Genomic DNA, 20,740 nt, shown 5'->3' on the forward strand with positions numbered 1-20,740 from the left:
AGGCTGATGAATGAAGAGAATGAGAGAGAGAGAGAAGGTTGGATGATGTGGGGATAGTGGATCAGGAAGTGAAACAGATTAGCAAGGAGGAAGTAAAGACAGCTATGAAGAGGATGAAGAATGGAAAGGCTGTTGGCCCAGATGACATACCAATGGAAGCATTGAAGTGCTTAGGAGAAATGGCAGTGGACCTTTTAACTAGATTGTTTAATGAAATTTTTGAAAGTCAGAGGATGCCTGAGGAGTGGAGAAAAAGTGTTTTGGTACCTATCTTTAAGAATAAGGGTGATGTGCAGAGCTGCAGTAACTACAGAGGGATAAAATTGATCAGTCACAGCTTGAAGTTATGGGAAAGAGTAGTAGAAGCTAGGTTAAGAAGGGAGGTGATGATTAATGATCAGCAGTATGGTTTCATGCCAGGAAAGAGCACTACAGATGCAATGTTTGCTCTGAGAGTGTTATTGGAGAAATACAGAGAAGGTCAGAAGGAGTTGCATTGTGTCTTTGTAGACTTGGAGAAAGCATATGACAGGGTGCCTAGAGAAGAGTTGTGGTATTGTATGAGGAAGTCGCGAGTGGCAGAGAAGTATATAAGAGTGGTACAGGATATGTACAAGGGTAGTGTGACAGTGCTGAGGACTGCAGTGGGAGTGACAGATCCGTTTAAGGTGGAGGTGGGGTTACATCAAGGATCAGCTTTGAGTCCTTTCTTATTTGCAGTGATGATGGACAGGTTGACAGATGAGATCAGACAGGAGGCCCCATGGACTATGATGTTTGCAGATGACATTGTGATCTGTAGTGAGAGTAGGAATCAGGTTGAGGAGACTCTGGAGAATTGGAGATATGCTCTAGAGAGCAGAGGAATGAAGGTCAGCAGGGCTAAGACAGAATATATGTGTGTAAATGAGAGGGAGGGTACAGGAATGGTGAGGATGCAGGGAGTAGAGTTGGTAAAGGTGGATGAGTTTAAGTACTTGGGATCAACAGTTCAGAGTAATGGTGAATGTGGAAGAGAGGTGAAGAAAAGAGTACCGGCAGGGTGGAATGGGTGGAGAAGAGTGTCAGGAGTGATTTGTGACAGACGGATACCAGTAAGAGTGAAAGGGAAGGTCTACAAGAGGGTAGTGAGACCAGCTATGTTATATGGGTTGGAGACAGTGGCATTTACAAAAAGGCAGGAGTCAGAACTGGATGTGGCAGAGTTAAAGATGTTAAGATTTGCAATCGGTGTGACTAGGATGGATAGGATTAGGAATCAGTATATTAGAGGGTCAGCTCATGTTGGACAGTTTGGAGACAAAGCAAGAGAGACGAGATTGCATTGGTTTGGATATGTGCTGAGGAGGGATGATGGGTATATTGGGAAAAAGATGCTAAAGAGGGAACTGCCAGGTAAGAGGAAAAGAGAAAGGCCTAAGATAAGGTTTATGGACGTGGTGAGTGAGGACATGCAGGCAGTTGGTGTGACAGAGCAAGATGCAGAGGATAGGAAGAAATGGAAAGAGATGATCCGCTGTGGCGACCCCTAACGAGAAAAGCCGAAAGATGATGATAATGATCTGTAAAGTATCTACATGCATATGTCAGATGAGATCAGTGTAGTAATAAACAGATGTGCATTAGTACTTTGGGTTTGTACTGTCAATGTGCTGAAATGCTGTTTCCACCCTGTACCAATGCCACAGGTGTGGCTACTGACATTACTTCTCTCACACAACTATTTATATCCCTCTGATATACAACTGGGGCAGCAGCCTGTAGCTGGTGAGTATGGAGTTGCTTTGTTTAGGTTTGCAAATATGGCCATCTATTTGCCATGCACACATTTAACACACCTACCCATAATGCATGCTGTACATGTTCATTTTTGTTAGTGTTAACTGCACTGCATCACAGTGGTCACCATGGTGGCATATCTGTAGGGTACAAAAGATTCCTGCAGTATACCTAACAACCTGTCAGAGAAAGATGTGTGGACAGGGATGAACTTAATGGTGGGTCAAATGGCCTACAGTAGGGACATGTCTGAAACATTACCCTTATACAGTGGATACAACAGTGTATACACCACTATTACAATGGCAAATGTTCCTGATATAAACAATGGCAGACCACAATAACACATTCCACACCTTTTACAACCTTTAATGTGATCCTAACATGAGCAATGACTGTGTAATATGGAATCCTATGTTAGGACAACAAATAAGGGGAATCAAACCTTAAAAAACACTGGAAGGCATATGTGTGCATACACTCCAAATAACATATTGTGGAAGCAACTTGTGATATACTGACAGCATTCACTCTTCTTGAGTACACACCTGACATCAAGTACAGGGCCTCAATGTCACACCAAGTGATGCTCTGCTGTCCAAGAAGTATGTCCAAGACATTTGCCACTCACCTGCAAAAGAGGCAGCCGTTGCTTTTACACATCTTACAAACCATGAAATGGATCCCATATCCTAAAGGTAGCACTCAGGAGTGGGAAAAGTAGCCTTATGTCACCATTGCATATACCATGGTAAACAGTGCAGTCATCTATGTGTGTATGAACTATGGGACAACATTGATGTAGAAAACAAACAGATGCCCATCCAAAACAGATGACAAAACATGTTGCAAACTGGTCATGGAGGCTGTCCAGAAACATGCAGCAACACTGAGGGACTTGCAGAAATGTCTAGCAAGTACTGCCTGTGCAGTACCTGTGTCAACAATTGCCTGGATTCTGCATAAGTGTGGCCTCTGGGTTAGGGTACTCAGACGGAATAGATGTCCCACATGAAACATCATCCAGGGCTCCGTACAGGTAGCATAAGCTTAACATCAAGTCTCCCAAAGGCATGTGTTGCAATGTGTAATGGTGTCATGAAACCAAGGCTCAAACCTACAGACAGTATTTATAAAGATACATGGGATACACAAGCAACACCTCACTCCACCTCAGGGCCACCATCCCCAATTATTAGCTTGCTGGTGCCAGTGTACACCTTTAGGGTTGCTGTTCATTAGCTGGAACTTGGCCAGTAGACATGGTGTTTGGAATTTGGAACACTGCAAAATAACATTCATTTGTGGCCCATAGTTGTCAAGCATCTACAATAAGGCTGAGGATGTGGAGGGGTGCCACGTTGAAACAAAATAGTGAACAGAAGCATACATCCAAAGCTCGCTATGAATGGCTGTATCTGAACACAGTCAAGGTTATGAATTGTGCCAGACATAACACAGACTCTACAGCAATAGTGAAGCCACTGTGTGACCTCCAAGGACTGTGCACATGAGCTGACCTTGCAATCTGGCAGAGTTAGGGGACCTTTGTAGGGCAGAGTGACCAAATAATGGCAAGTGAAGATGGGCCATGCTAGTATACCCTTTCCAGGAATAATGACTGCTGTGGTTCACTTAACAGGTGCTGAAACAAACCATCATGTTAATGGTGTGCACACTTATGCAACCCACATATTGTATGCATCTCATTCAGCATCTGAACAACTATCACATTTGTTTGATACTGCATTGGACTGCACAGGTCATATGTCACATATCAGGTGTGTGTAATTTTAACAAATGCAGTATTGTAGCCTCATTGCATATCATAGAAGAGGCTGGAATGTCGACAAGGGTGTGTACACTCCTCATATCCACGATAAGCTTTGAAGGTTGTCAGTGTAACCAGATTTTATTGCACATACATGCACTGCTGATGAGGAGATCTGCAAATCAAAGGTCAGGCATTAATTATTGACATCAGTCCTCAAATCATCCCAAGTATGTGTCAGACAAACACATAGGGGCTGTGAGCAACAGAGCAAACATAACTGCCACACATATACACATTCAGCAACGGTGTGTACACTTGTGATGTTTAGTGCACAGTACATGCCATTGTGTTGGACAGGTGCACAGCAATACTGTGTACATGGGTGCAGTGTGTTCCAGGGGAAGGGGCATCACCTACTAACACAACTCATGCATCACAGAAATGTATAATGTTGGCAACAAGGATTGAGTATGGCTGCAGTGCATGCTGTTGAGTGCCATATGTTATGCATGTTGACTGTTGGGTAATGAGAGGTCTGTGTGAAATCTTTGTGCCATCTCACCTGTAAGTGTGTGTGTGTGTGTGTGTGTGTGTGTGTGTGTGTGTGTGTGTGTGTGTGTGTGTGTGTGTGTGTGTGTGTGTAAAAGTAAACAATAATATAAAGGTCTTAATCTACATTTCTTGTCTGCCTCTCACAGGTGGCAAGGTGGGTCAGGGTCCCTCTTGCAGGCAAACTGATGTTAGTGTCCATACAGACTCTGACAATGACGATAGGCATAGTGAGGCACAGGCAGGGTTGTCAGGGTCTGAATCTGTGCCATTGGTTGACATCCCACTTTTATCCACCCATCCCTCACACAGACACAATGCCCATACATACCCCATCACCAGTGGCCATAGATGAGGGAGAGTTGATGGGTGTTGGCATGGGACAGGAAAGTGTGGTGACTATGGCAAGTGTGTTTGTACACAGCAGCCATAGCCGGATGACCGGTGAGGTCCCACACAGGCAGATGTACAGGGGTGCTCATAGGAAGCCTGCTGGCCATCATGCCCCTGGCAGAAGTGCCACAGCAGGTGTCCCCAGACACATGTTTCGGGCCATCATGGAGGCACAGGCACATATGGAACATTACACCAGATATAGTCTGAGGCTGCAGAGGGCTAATCTTCCTGCTGTACGTGACTATATCCATGATCTTGCAGATGCCCACCATTATTTTGCAGAGGTCATGGTAGATGGATGGCTGGGATGGTGGGAATCCTCGACCGTGTGGTGTCTGTGGTAGAGCAAGTGGTGGGAGTAGGGCGTTGGCCACATGGGCGTAGGTCAGCAACACTAACAGGTGGATGTCTAAGTCAACATGCAACATCTCACGGCTGCTCCTGTAGTGGCAGTACCAGCACCAGCACCAGCACTGCAGGGGGGTGCTGTCCACACCACAACACAGCAGGTCACATACACAAGGTCCTGGCCAGTTCCAACAGGGATGTGGACAATTGTCATGATCAGGGGAGAGTACCATATCTGGGCTTCTGCCTGGTAGCACCCATGCAACCCCTGGCAGGTGCAGTTCCCATGTCCATGGCTGGACATGGTGAACTGTACACCCTGCCATGTATGGTCCACAGCTGTCCAACATACAACTGTATAGGGCAGCCACATCACCAACACAGCTAGGGGACCTCCATACCTACACACACCACATCTGCACAGGCTAATTAATAAAGGACCTCCTAACCCACACACATGTTGTCAACCAAACGGCTGAGCATAGGCCTCTGGCAAACCCACACTACACCCTGTGCATATGATGATACCTGTGCCACTTCCCTGTCATCCATACCATCAATGCAGAGACATGCTAATATGGTTCTGATGCACAGGGTGAATGTACTAAAGTTTAGCAATGTAATGCTGTTTAACGTGTTGTCATCTGGAATGCTTAATGCTTACACGTCAGGGTGTGTAGCTGTCCAGCCATGATGCATTATAGCTGTCATTAACACTGACTGATTGTGGTCTCCATAATGTATTCTGTTTGTGTTCTAGGTGTCTATGTGTCAGGAGGATGTTCGTCTGCTGTGCTTTCCTACAAGGGGTGTGGCCCTGTGGTGACACATTGACTGTGTCATATCCCGGCTACAGCTGAACACAAGTAACAGGTCTGTACAACAGTTGCTGCATGTGCCACATGGCTGATAGGTCTGAGGGGTGTATACAGGTGAGCACATGGTGGCTGATGTAAGCAGCTCTTCTAGAGTGGACAATGGTAAGTGTACTGGGTGGCACACACCAAATATTTGTAAATAACACAAACTCAGAGGCTTTTGTGTTGATGCAATACACAGAGAATACTGTTCACATGGATGTACTTCATTTTGCAGATAACTCATTTTGGCCTATGTAATTCCACCAAATCCAAATTTCCAAAACATCACATCAATAAATAATTAGTCCGTCAGTTTAATGTAATTGAAAATGGTACTGGCAGGGTATATGTCCTCTTCCCCAATGTAGTGCAGTCCTGGAGTTGGTAAACATAGGTGTGCTGGTGTGGAGGGCACAGCCTTCCACTTTGGAGGGTGTGGGATGGTGCAGAACTACACATAATGTGATTAACAACTACTTAACCTCTTAACATAAACTGTACATTATAACAGCACACTAAGTGGGGGATATGCACAACAGTAACACCAAAGTCAGTGGCTGTGCCCACAACAACCACACCCAACTATATATACCAACTCCAGTATCACTGTACAGCTGTACAGTAGGGAAGAGGGCATTTACACATCCACTGATAGTTTTGATGGGATGAATTTCCACAAGATGATTGCTTTGAAATGTTGCCTTTTTCCAGTTAGATCTCTGACAAATGATCTCCTGGAAAATATATTTTCTGCTAACTGAAGTAGATCCCTTCACATGCACACACACTTACTTGGCAACACTGAGAGTAGAAACCCTACCTAGGTACTTATTGCTTCTAATGCATTTGGCCTTAATTGCACACACCACACAGCTTGTAGGGTGAGGTGTGTCCCGAGCTTTCTGTTAAGCGAACAACATCACCAGGCCTTGTACAGGCTTTGTACAGTATGGTAATGGGGGATGTACTGGGTGTTAATGGACAACACATAGTATTGTTCATTTACATTACTATTGTAATACAGAGCACCTCACTGAATCTCTTCAAGAAGAATCTCGATAGGTGGATGGGGGATCGTAGGTTTGTCCCAGGGATTACTCCCGTGTCACTATTAGACAGAGGCACAGTAAACTAAACCTTAAAAAGGGGCACAGTATACTTAAATCAAGGGGTGGCATAAGCCATACAGAATCGGGCTAGGCTTATAATTGTCCCAGGGCAGATAGCCTAGTATGAACCTATGAACCTATGAACCTATAACATACTGTCATAAACACAATGACAAACACATACAGTCATTGACACATTTGACAGACCTGGGTTTAGCAGTGTTGACTACCTTGTCAGTGAGTCCATACTGTTACAGAGTTTTTTGCACACAGCACATGCATCATTGGGCTGGATAGTGTCATCAGTTACCTGTATGGTTGATGGTAAGAGCAGTCCTCATACAGTGGACCTTGGGACATGTACTGGGAGTACCATGGTGTAAAGACAGTATACCCAGCACCCCCACCCCACATTGGATACTGTACTCACTGAAACCCATGATAATGCTCTGACAGCCACAATCACACATTGGCCAGGACTGAAATATAAACTCTTATCTAATTATTGCTAATGCAGGGATATGCATTTATTGCACATGCCACAGGGATAGTAGGATGAGGGTTTTGTCATGGCTCTCCTAATGTCAGCAACATCACCATCCCTTATAATGTATGGCAAGGTTTAGTGTATTTGGAGAATGTGACCTCCGAATGCTGTCTCCTACAAATACATACACACACACACACACGCACACACACACACACACACACACACACACACACACACACACACACACACACACACACACACACACACACACACATTTTCCAAGACTCAGAGGGTAAGCCATGTCTATCTACCCATTTGTAGAACAGTGTTATGCTGACACTGCAAGCTCCAGGCAGTGAAGAGTGTCATAAGGTACATTTAATATGAATTACAGCAGCAGCCCTTTCTAAGTATACCAATGAGGATGTAGTGGATGAGAAGGTCCTCAGAGTATTTTCAACTACAAGTTTACAAACACACAGACACTTTTATACTCAGTAATACACAGACACATGTATCAGTACTGAGGTCCATAGGTGCAGGTGTTCCTAGGTGTGTAGCTGGCTAATGTCCATGGAGAGATGAGAAGAGTAGGGCATGTGAGTACACCGCTATCATGCCACCTGACATTTGTCAGCAGGCCATCTATCAACTGATGCCACTTGAGTGATCCCCAGGGTGACAGTTAAATTCAACATCCACTCATCTGGTTTTCTCTTGAAGAGGATCAGTGAGGTGCCAATTGACATGTATGCAACATATATTGCATAACATGGCCAGTGTCTGGGTTAGGGACCTGTACCCAAATGTTCTGTTGATTTTGGTAGTCTGGTTGAGATATCCATAGCATGTGTTGCATATAGAATGGGGTTTTCTAGCTGTGGTATTCATAGCACAGCTGGGCAGACATGTCAGTATCAGTCAATCAGAGATTGCCTGTAAGCAGCCAAGATGAATACCTGACATCTGCACATCTGTACAGAGGACAGTAGCTAGCCAACAGGTTATGCATTAGGATGAATGTTTTGACAGATAGATGTCTGAAACTGATAGGTATGCCATTACTACATGACAGCAGTCCTCAATGATATGTCCTAAAAACATAGTAGTCTACAGTTAACATCAACATATCAGATCAATATCCAATAGGAGATACTTAAAAACATACAGCTCAAACACCAAGAACACAATAGTCAGTACTCAGAGTCCATCTTTGCATGCAGGGGTATATGGTTACAGTACTACAATCTGCAATCTACTCTTACTTGGAAAAGTACTGTTAAAAGTAGTAATGCAATGATACAATACATGCAAGTGTGACTGCATATAACCTGGGATTCTACCCAAGTATGAAACACATACAAAGAGAAAAGATTGTGGTACTACTCATGTATACTCATTTGTCCCATACAGTATACTCCCACCCCTTGCTACTGTAATGATAGCACATAGAAACATGTTATGTACATGGAATTAAATACACTTACTAAAGATGTCATTACCCTGCTATTTTATCAGACCGGAGTGTGATCTCTGGTTGCCAGGGCTGAGCTATGCTTAGCAGGTGTAAGCATTGCTTACATGTAAATGCTAAGCAGATTTGCACACTGGTAAGCAAAGCCTACATGGTGTAAGCCCGTATTTGTTTAACCATATGATAGCACCACTTATAATTGTGCAAACATACTTAACGTGGCTCAAAACTGCCTTAACCAGTCTGTATCCAACAGTCCTTGTTCTGCCTAGCAACAAAATAAACAGACTTTGCAGATCTTGAACCCAAGACCAGCTAGACTATAATCATAGCATTGATCCACTAAGCCATCTGAGCTTTAAGAGTGTTTGTTGCTTTTTTAAATATATCATTCAGTACACATACTGAATAGTAGTGAACAACTGCTTTGACTGCTACAATTGTTTATTACTTGTTAGTGAAAATAGTGTTGAATCAGTCATGTTTTTATATCTAAATATACACATATCAGATGAATATGGTGGGATACATCTGAGAAGGTATATACAACACTCAACATGTACATGCACTCACACATACATATATATATATATATATATATATAGATCTATACGCATATATATATATATATTATATATATACATATACATATATATATGTATGTATATATATATATATATATATATATATATATATATATATATATATATATATATATATATATATATATATACATATATATATACACACACACACACACACATGTATGTATATATATATATATATATATATATATATATATATATATATATATATATATATATATATATATATATATATATATGCATATCATATATAGCATATGCCCATAACATGTAGTGGAGTAGTCATACCTCATCACCATAACTCTCAACCTCTTAGTGCAAGGGAGAATAATGTTAGTATTGCAGTTATAAATGTAAAATGTTGCTACAGTAACAGGGATTGTGTCAACATACATGTTGCAAAAGAAGGCTCTTCTGTAACTGACACGTATGCCATCAATTACTGACAGACATCATAAAATCATCATAGTGAAGTACCACACAGATCACAGTAATGATCTTTTGGAATACGGCAGAAATATGAGAAATAAACGTAGACAGTCTGAAACAATCTGGTCAGTCGAGAGGTATACACAGTACTCCTTAGTGCAAGAAATGTGGACCAAGCCTGACAAAGGGGATATTTAAAACCATTAAAATGGGGATATATCACAAATAATGGCACAGATAAGCTCATACAGTTGATGCATTCATACCCTCCTGTCTGTTCTAACACATATTAACTGGAGGAGCTGAGGTTCCAAGCCTACATACTTCCCACTAGTTAGTGACATACATCTTCAGGGCATCCCACTGCTTTGTCAGAAATACACAACACATATGGTGGCCAAACAACAGTACATCTGACTGACAAATATCTGGACATAACATCACACTAGGGTAAATACACTGGGCTGTTTGGCAGGTAACAAGCACTGTCTAAACTGCAGGCAGACTGCCACAACACTGACCCAATTTTCCTATGGGGGAATACACATGCAATTGCAAATAAAGCAGGCACTACAGGCATATAACAGCACAGAGTAACAGACACCAGTGTGAAAGTGCAAACCCACAACCAATCTCTACACAGTCACATTATGGTAAGCCTAATTAATAGTACAGTATATGGACTGTGTGAACAAAACCCATCATCATATTTGCCACTCACACACTAACCCTAGATATACTGGCCCAATTCACAGTGTAGTCTGATGCCTGAACATTGTATGGGACATGTCTCAGTCTGGCCCTACAAACATATAAGCTGACAGGGTACAATAAACTGGAGTAACATGCAATGTCAGATATAACAGGACCAAGAACAATGACATCTAGCCCAGTCTGTACACAGGCTAAATAACATATTCACAGTACACTGCTACACAATACTGACACTCTGTCAACAATCACCATAAGTATACAGGCCTAATTACTGTACAGACTACAACAGAATATCCAGGTTTTGTCCTCAAATATAAGGCCTCCTGTGCATAACATGTCTGTCAGTCTGATATATCACTGGCTTGATATCAGGAATGATGTCAGTAAATAATGATATACTGTATATATCCACCTCTTACTGCATGACATTTGGAAAGGGTGACAGACTTGGGAGGCAGAGGCACAAACACAGGGCCAATATGGACATATTGCTGTGATAAAATGAAAACATTGCTATTGTAACAGGGTTTGTTGTGACATATCTCTTCTGAGGGATATGAAGTCAGTAACACACATGGATGTTACCATTTACTGAATGCAATCATCAGAGTATGCTACTGCATTTATAAATGTGTGAGTAACACACCACATCTAAGACTCCAAACTTTGGCCAGTCTGCAGATAGCCCTACAGTTGAGAGTTTTTTCAACCACATAACACTGTTATGTCAGACTTTAAATCATGCAGAACAGCCATATCCACACAAACCCTGTTAAACCAACATTACTTCAAATGTAGAACAGCAATACTTACATTCTGTCCCCATGTCTGGAACATCCCCCTCTAGTTTGCTGGCCTGTCTCCACATTGTTTGTTATAAAAGGTATTTCCAACTACCCTTTGTGATGCTGCGTATCAGACACCTACATGACGTCCTGCTCACAGTGAAGGAAAAGAGCCAACACCCACATGAAGTACTTAGTTATAGGATTGTGTTTACATGCAATTGGCTATAGAAATGATACCGCAGCTGTTCCATGTGCAATTAGTAAGTGGGGGACTCCAATTCGTGCACAGGCCATCAGCTAATCATGAGCATTACCTACAAAAGTCAAGCTGGTGCCTATGGAAAACATATGCATTTTTCCACATCTACCAGAGAGGGAGAGAGAGAGAGATAGAAAGAAAGAGAGAGAGAGAAAGAAAGAAACAAAGAAACAAAGAAAGGGAGAGAGAAAGAAAGAAAGCAAGAAAGAAAGAAAGAAAGGAAGGAAGAGAGAAAGAGCCAAGTGTGTTTGTGTATTATTTGTGGGTGGACAGGTATTATAATGGTTGCCTATATTGTTCACTAATCCATACTGTAACATAGCCATTGCACATGGCAGTAGACATTTATGGCTGTGGATTGTCTACAACAACTTCTACAGTGTTTGACAACTGTTGGCCTTGTAATGTGGACATTGGGACATATAGGTCCTCAATATAATAATGTAGCAAAACCCACACCACAATGGATTCTGTTATTAAACAATCACCCAAACACCATGCTGATGGTATACACACAAACACACACTTGCCAGTACTGAGTTTCAAACCCCTACCTAGCTATGTTTTGCCATCACAGTGTTACACTTTTATCATATGCTCCACACAGCTTACATATTGGACAGCTGTCCAAAGGAATCTTTGAAGCTGAGTGACTTCAGTAGCAGTGCTAAAGGAGGGGTAAGGGAGTGACATCAGCAGCAGTGCTAAAGGAGGGGTAAGGGAAGGGCAGTAAGTGTAAATGTCCACAAAATCAGATGTCAACAAAGACACACACACATCATTACAGTTGCCAAGACCAGGATTAGAGCTCCTACCTAACTAGTTTGCTACACTATGATATTACACAGTTATCACAGGTGCCACAGACCTTACATGTTAGAGAGTTGTCCAAAGGTATCTTTGAAGGTGAGTGACATCAGCAGTAGTGCTAAAGGAGGGGTAAGTGAAATGTAGTAAGTGTGAATGTCCACAAAATCAGGTGTTAACAAAGACACATCCACTTTCTAATGCAAACACACACATTATCACAGTTGCCAAGACCAGGATTAGAACTCCTAATCGACCTAGGTTGTTACACTACAGTATTACACAGTTATCATAAGTGCCACATAGCTTACAGGACTGAGACTTGGCCAAAGCATTATTTCAATGTGACTGACATCAGCAGACATGCTAAATTAGGGCAATGGGAGGTGCAGTGAGTGTGAATGGCCTCAAAATCACTTATCTCCACACACACACACACACACACACACACACACACACACACACACACACACACACACTTGCCATGTCTGGGATTAGAACACCTTTCTCACTAGTTTGCTACACTATACTATTACACAATTATTGCGAGTGCCACAGAGCTTATAGAGCTGAGATTTGGCCAAAGGGTCATTTCAAGGTGACTGACATCAGCAGGCGTGCTAAAGTAGCGCAATGGGGGGGGGTAGTGAGTGTGAATGGCCTCAAAATCATTCATCTCCACATCCACACAGTTTAACAGTTACCATGTCTGGGATTAAAACTCCTAACTAGTTTGCAAAACTACAGTATTACACAGCTAACGCAAGTGCCACAGAGCTTATGAAATTTGGCCAAAGGGTTATTTCAAGGTGACTGACATCAGCAGGAGTGCTAGCATGGCCAATGGGAAGTGCAGTGTGTGTAAATGAGACATAAATTATTCCTCTGGAAATACACATACACACACACTCAGTCACACACAACTTTACATTTGACAGGACTGAGTATACAAATGCTACAAGAATACTGATTTGTACTATTGTGTTATTCAGTTATCACAAGCACCACAGACACTATAGGGCTGAGGGCTACCAAAAGGAATGTCTACAGTGATTGACATTAGCACATCATGTGATATCAGTCAATTGGATGTGTAGTGGATGGGACAGGTCTCAAAATGGAATTCTCTCTCTCACTGTCTGTCTCTTTCTTCCCCACATCTCTGTGTGTATGTTTGACATATTATAGTGTATTGGCCTTGGACATGTGTGAGTATTCCTATCCAATGTGCGTGTGAAGCATAAATGATTTACAATTTGGTGTGTGTGCACAGATATCTGCAAATGACAGATATGTATAGTCCACTGTGTTGTCAAGCATGGGCTTCATTTCTTTAAGTGTAGAAGCATGCCCAGTATGACCTTCTGTATTGAGTATGTGAATCCATTCCAGGTAGGGTTGTACTCCAGTCCAAGGTTTGGTGTTCTACACCTACAGCTAGCAACATATTTCTGCATGATATCTGTAGATAGGTTGACAATATGGAGTAACAATGGGCAACAGGGGGATACTGTAACTATTCCTGTCTGTGCTGCTTGTGTTATATGGTTGGTGTTAGCAGATATAGTCTGACATATGTACTGTTTTACACTGTGATGTATTATGTCATCAACTACTGACAGATATAATTATTTGCTCACAGTTATTTCCTGGGAAATACAAGGTGAATGAAGCTGAGTCCAGTATTGTAGTCCGTAGCCTACACATTCTTGCACACTCCTGCCATTCTGGAGGGGTAGCTGCAGACACTTGTTGATGGGTCTGTGTAAATGGCCCAGCACCTTGGTACTATGGTGGCTGAGGATCCCCTTCTTGTACATATATCGACTTAATAGAATGGCTATATCCTGCTGTGGCCATACCTCTCAGCTGTACAGATTTACGCAGGTTACTCACAGGCAGGGCTCATATATCTGGTCAGTTCCCCTTCACATTATGGTTTATGAGCAGGTTTGTAGCCATCCATTTCTGGGTTTGCAGGCAGGGGTAGTATGGGTACACATCAGAGTTTCAGACTTCATACACTCCATGACGTCCATGCTTCTACACCCTCCCACTCTGTTATTCTATTCTCTTCTCAACATTATGTGAGCAATATCTGAGAAGTATCCCTATAGATGGCCCTTCATCCCAACTTTATTTATGGATTGGTCCACAGCTCATGCAGTAGGACATGGGGGGCATGCTACTGGGATTTGTCAACATGGCCTTCCATTTGTGTTCTGTTGACTGTGTTAGGTTGTTAATTGGGACCCCATGAGATACCATACATTGGCACTGCAGGTGAGGCGTAGGCCTTTGACAGAGGACTGTAGGCCATTTGGCAGTGATGCTAGCCATCTGCAGCAGGGCAGTGCATTCTGACACTCCTACATTCCCAGGAGCCGAGACAATGGATTCTCCTGGGGTGACTGGGTAAGTGTACGAGATGTTAATGGCAATGGTTCCTGTCCATATTAATCCATTGGTCTGGATGCAGGCAGGGTGCTGCTTACAGCTAGGAAGACACCTGCATAAGACACCTCTTCAGCATGCCGCATTCGGTGGGTATTCTCTCATTACTTCATAACTGTGCCTTTTGTGGTCTGCCAGTGATTGGCCAGTCTACATCAGTATTCCATACTACACAGACAACTAATGTGCTGCTAACCTGTATGTAGAATTCCAAAGTTGTGTGCAGTTGACAGTTACATTTTATGCACTCTGTCTAAGGTACTTACACCTGTGTACTGTGTGTATGGGCCAACATTCATGGCATGTCCATCTTTCAGACGGTGCCAGATATTGACATCTGGACAGTAAGTATGGATGACTGCTGACATGGGTATTCCTGAGAAGCATTGTAGTTGGCACTGCAGTTGTCAGAACATGGCCTGTCAACCACAGTACTGCCCAAAGGCCACCGAGACACAACCCTCCATGCCTACATGCTGACCACTTCCAGGCAATATTGAACACACAACAACCTAACACACAGACCCTTGCATATTGTACACATGCAACAATCTATCCTGTAGATTGGGCCAGCTCAGGTAATCTGTGCTCCACTGATATTACTCCTCATACTTACATGTTAGTGCATTTCTACATAGGATTGTTGGGGGGGGGGCACACCTGATGACTTTAAACATTTGCTATGATTGTACTATTATTTCGGTTACTCTGTTGGCTTCCATTTCATACTGTATTCTGACCTACCATGCAGACTGGAGGCATATCAGTAGAGTACATATCTTAGGTTTTATTGACCTACATTTCAGTTTCAGACTTCTTACCCTAAAGAATTAACATACAACTGCCAGACCTGTTGTAGTCTGTCTGTGTAGGCCAGGAGTGGGGCTGTTCACCATTGCTATCAATTGGAGCCCTTAGCACAGCCTTTCTTTATGGTCATCTGCACCTGTCCTGCTGGCTGAGGCTGGTGGTGGATATGTGAGCCTCACTGACATGCATGTGTGTGTCCTATGGACAGACATTTGGGCCACCACATGTACTTGAGTAGGATTTGTCACCTTGTCTAGTACTGCTTAGTATGTTTAGACTAGTATTTTTTTATGGATTTCATGCTACCCATATAGGTGTCCACTATCTGCTGCCATCTTATTCAGCCACCCAATTCCCTTGCATGCTCACGTCCATACCATAGATACAACCATCAGAACATACTACTCCATTCAGTAATTGATAGGAAGAGTGACTTACCTTGTGGCTGGGCCAGTATTGAGGACAGTGCTGGAGGGCTGACTATGTCAGATGCACATAGTACACTCCCTATACATGGTAAAGCACAGGTAGTGTCATGTTTGGCATCCCTTTTACTGTATGTGTGAGTCAGAGAGAGGTGTCATTCCCTGGTTCCCTACTTCGTCAGTGTATGTGCTATACATTACCTCTTTGACAAGGCCTGGGCATATTGGGTATGCCTCTTTCTGCCTACATGGGCAGGCTCAGGTAGTCCCTCCTCCGAGTCACTCTGTGCCTGTGATGGCCTAGGCAATGGTGGGGGGGCTGTGCAGCCTTGCCTCGTGCTGTTCCTGCTGCAGCTGTTTCCACTGGATCATATTGTGTAGGATGGCACATACTATAAACATTTGTGCACATGTTGCTGGAGAGTACTGCAAGGCTCCACCGGACATGTCCAGGCAGCGGAACTGTGACTTGAGCATCCCAAACTCATGTTCTGTTATGATTCTGGTTTGTGTGTGTGCCCCATTATGGAGTTCTTGTTTAGGTGTACGTGCATTTCTGAGGGGTGCCATCAGCCACGGCTGCAATGCGTAGCCAGCATCCCCCACTAGGTGGCCATATGGGATGTCCCCAATGGCAAATGACTAGTACAGCTGTATCATATGCCAGATTTGGGAGTCATAATAGATTCCAAGGCTGCCAGCACACACATTCAAGATAATGCTCTGGGCATCGCACATGACCTGGCAGTTGATGGAGGGGAAGCCCTTGCGGTTTATGTAGATCCTACCCCACTCACTGTGTTGTGCTTTGATGTGTATGTGCGTGCAGTCTATAGCACCCACTACCACAGGGTGTTCTGCTATTTGGTGGAAGAGATGCATATTGCTGGTCAATGCCTCATGGGTGTTGAGGAAATATATATGTTTACTGGCATGTGCTGACATGGCATCCAGGAACTGGTGGGGTACCCTGTATGCTGATGCCTGTGAGATCCCCATGATATCCCCAGCTGCCTTTTGGAAGGTACCTGTGACTACTATTCTTAAGCCTACATATACCTTGGTATCCACTGGGTTGGGTTCCTCTCTGTTGGATTTGTGTGTGAGACGTGGCCAGCACAGCTCAACAAAATTGCTGTAGAATGTCACTATCCACCCTATAGCGCTCCACTATCTCCAGCTCATGTAGTCCCTGGTAGCTTACCCTGGGTCAGTACACTCTTCCCCTCCTCCTCACTTTGGGATGGTCATCAGCATTCACATCCTCACCACCCTCAGCCTCTTGCACATATTGATGCATGAGAGCGAAAGGAGCCCCTAATATTTTGTTAGTTTGTTCAGGTAAAATTTTCCCATCTGTGTACACTGGTGGTGTAGAGTTTGTTGGAAAAAACAGGCTGAAAAGTGTTTGCATAGTTTATAGTATTGTGCTGGGCTGCTACCTGTGTAATTGGCTGATTCTGATACATTTCACCTGCCAGCTATGCTAGTTCTCCTTGATTGCCTTCCTACTGCTATTTTCTCTTCCCATTGCTTTCCTGTTTATGCCCCAAGGCCCGCCGCACATACCCAGTGCTCAGATGTGAACAGAGCTGCTATTTCCTGTTTTTTTTTTTTTAAACCTGGTGCACAGTGCACATACTCGTTTAGGCAATGTAAACACTGCTAGACAGCCTCAGACACCCCCCCCCCCTCCTTAGCTGTGCTTAGCTAAGGGCAAACACAGGCCACAGAGCTCAAATAAGCTTACAGCATGCATGACACACCCCCTTATGAGGCATACCTCTCAACTGTCCCTGATTTTGACTCAAATTTTAACTCTGTCCCTCTTAATCCCTCCTAAAACTAGTGACTTTTGGAGGAAAGGTGGTGGATTACACTTAATGAATAATGACAATAATTAAGAGTTATAAACTTCTTTTACTTCAGAAAATGTGTATTAATTCATATGCTCTGATTCTGTCAGTGTTTCAAGTTAATAGCACTAATATTTTAAAAGTGTCCCTGATTGTCCCTGATTTTTTTCTTGATGTGTCCCTGATTCTGTTGAAATTTGCCCCCAATTGGCTGAGAGGTCTGGGGTCATCCACCTCTTAGACTTGTTGCTGCACCTACACGTTTGGACACAAGCTAACACTGAGAGAAAATCTGTGATTCAGTATCAATCCCCTCATTTGCATAAACCAGAATGCTAATTCATAGTTACCACACTCACACTGAGACTTCCCCCTTAGCAAGCACTATTCCCTGGTATTGTTGTCTTATGCATGCCATTGACTATTATGGCAAAATGCTGATTTGGGTATAAAAGCTTATTTCCCCCCTTTTTTTTCTTATTTTCGTGGCGATCCCATTTGTGCACCGCTGTCCTACGCTTAAATGGCCAAGATCAGCCAAAAAAAATGTGTTTTTTATAAAATTGCAACTATTTCTCATGACAATGGCCATATATTTGGCCATTGGCATGCCTATTACATTGAATACATGCTTTCTTTCGAGCTGTCATACCTCCGTTTTGTAATTTGCAAAAATGTATTTGGTTAGTAACCAAGTACATTTCTGCATGTTACACTATTCCTGCACAGACACCTGCTTGCTTCCTGGATCGCTAATTCACCTCATTTGCATGTTTTTCACCACCAAATGAGGTAGTTAGCATATAGCAGTAGTGTCCATGCGGAAATAGTGTAGGCACTCGTGCATGTCTCTGAGGCTCGTTCCTGGATCGCTCGTTGGTCGTATTGAGTGCAGCAGCTCTTGCACTATTCAGGCACTCTGTGCAGAGCTTGTTGAATCCGGGGGAAACGTTTGTAATACTGTATGTGTATGTAGTGTCTAAACAGGAAAAACAGGTGGTCTGCACTTAGTGAAAAATATATTGTGATATAAATGAAAACATATATGTTAGTCTATTATAATTTATGGAGGGATGTTAATGCACAAACTGAAATTTTTGTATTAATATGTGCAGTCTTAAATCAAAAAATTGCAGGCATTACTAAACTGTTGAAATGCAGGAAAGCAAAATGAAACAGGTTTCAGTATTTTGAAGTTTTATGCAATGCATTTAAGAAATTTTCGTTACTATTGCTCATGTGGCTCAAGCTATGCCTAAAAAGTGTCCAAGGAAAATCAGTTTACTTAATTAATGAATATTTACATTTAAAAAAGAAAAATGCAGTAACAGATGAAGGATGGTTTGATAATTCACTTCTGAGAGCAACTCATAAACACTTGTTTCTGTTGAAAGCTATATATAAGCACAAGTGTTTGTTAAAGACTGGCTAGTTAGACAAGTTATTGAATCAGCTTTGTTAAGCATCTAAAAAAGAACAAAAATAACTTGTGCTGTTACCTTTTTCAGTCTTTAATGTTCAGATTCTCATAGCAAAACAAAAAAGGTACAGATTCATGAATTCAACCATACATTTCAGTGTGTGTGTGTGTGTGTGTGTGTGTGTGTGTGTGTGTGTGTGTGTGTGTGTGTGTGTGTGTGTGTGAGAGAGTGTGTGTGTGTATGTGTGTGTGTGTGTGTGTGTGTGTGTGTGTGTGTATGTGTGTGTGTGTGTGTGTGTGGAGGCGGGTATGTAGACATACTTGCTTACTATCACTATATTTCTCTTTTGTTAAATAACACTCAACTGTCCCATAAATGGTCCCCAAAAATACTCTTGTCTGTGAAAACATATTCTTAAGAAACCATATATCTGTGGTTTACAACTTAGAGCAACAACAATTCTCTTACAGGCTTAATTTTGTTTACAGTGTGCATGTAAGTGTAAAGAAAAATATTTAGGTGCTTAGTTTTCTTGCACAGAGAAAACTTTTGCTGTCCATTTTATTTTGTTAATAATTTTATCTTGTTAATAAGGAATAACTTGACATAAAATGTTAAAGGAGAAAGAAATGAGAAAAAAAAACACGATGAAGTAATCATATAATGCAAAAAGACCCTTTTTGTGCTGAGTACACAGCCAACTCAGTGTGATTTGCATGCAGCAAGTGAATGGACTGTTGTTTAATTACTGAGAAAATTTAACCCTCTTGAAAGTCATACTTTTGCAAACAATTTCTTTAGGTATTTAGAGTGGGAATCTAAGACTATAGATGCAGGTTACAGAAAACAGTAGTAGTACTGAGATTTCCATCTTAATTGTTTCAGGTAAAATTAAAGATACCAGCATCAGCTAAGCTGACATTAGATATGCCACTGATTATTGGCAGCATTCCTCTAAAATCTGCTTATTCATCTGACTTCCTGATGCAACCGATTAGCTCCATCTCCAAATAAAGGTAATATTTTGATTTTAAGACTTATTTTTGATGTGATACTGTTTCATAAAGACACGCAATGCCAATGTAAAAATATGTGTTACATTCTTACTGTCAGCATAGTCTGCGAGACAAAGTAGGAGTTCAGCATGGGGTGTGTACTGAAGACCTAATACTGTTTCTCAAAGCCATTTGATTTGAACATGTCACCCAAGAACTGAAAATTCCAAGTTCATCCATGAAAGCAAGATCTGCCTTTTGGCATTTAGTCACCTAGTAAAGACTAAACAAATAAATATACAACGAGAAGAAAAATAATTATTTTTAAATCTTCATTTCTCTAGTTGATTTCTTGCTAACATCAGTCTGCCCACAAATATTAGCTTGCTCTACAAAGT

At 42.2% G+C, this 20,740-nt stretch overlaps 1 protein-coding gene across 1 annotated transcript in view; it reads left to right on the forward strand.

Moving 5' to 3' along the window:
- The window catches only part of LOC122800805 (arrestin domain-containing protein 3-like), a 537,540-nt gene that overhangs the window by 444,470 nt on the left and 72,330 nt on the right, over nt 1-20,740 (forward strand). The window contains exon 4 of the mRNA XM_044070084.1: nt 20,233-20,363. Coding sequence (XP_043926019.1) covers nt 20,233-20,361 — 129 coding nt within the window. The 3' untranslated portion in view covers nt 20,362-20,363. The remainder of the gene's footprint in view (nt 1-20,232; nt 20,364-20,740) is intronic.

The sequence above is a fragment of the Protopterus annectens genome, chromosome 4.part1 (genome assembly GCF_019279795.1).
Source record: "Protopterus annectens isolate FY-2018-M chromosome 4.part1, PAN1.0, whole genome shotgun sequence".
In the NCBI taxonomy this organism is placed as follows: domain Eukaryota; kingdom Metazoa; phylum Chordata; order Ceratodontiformes; family Protopteridae; genus Protopterus; species Protopterus annectens.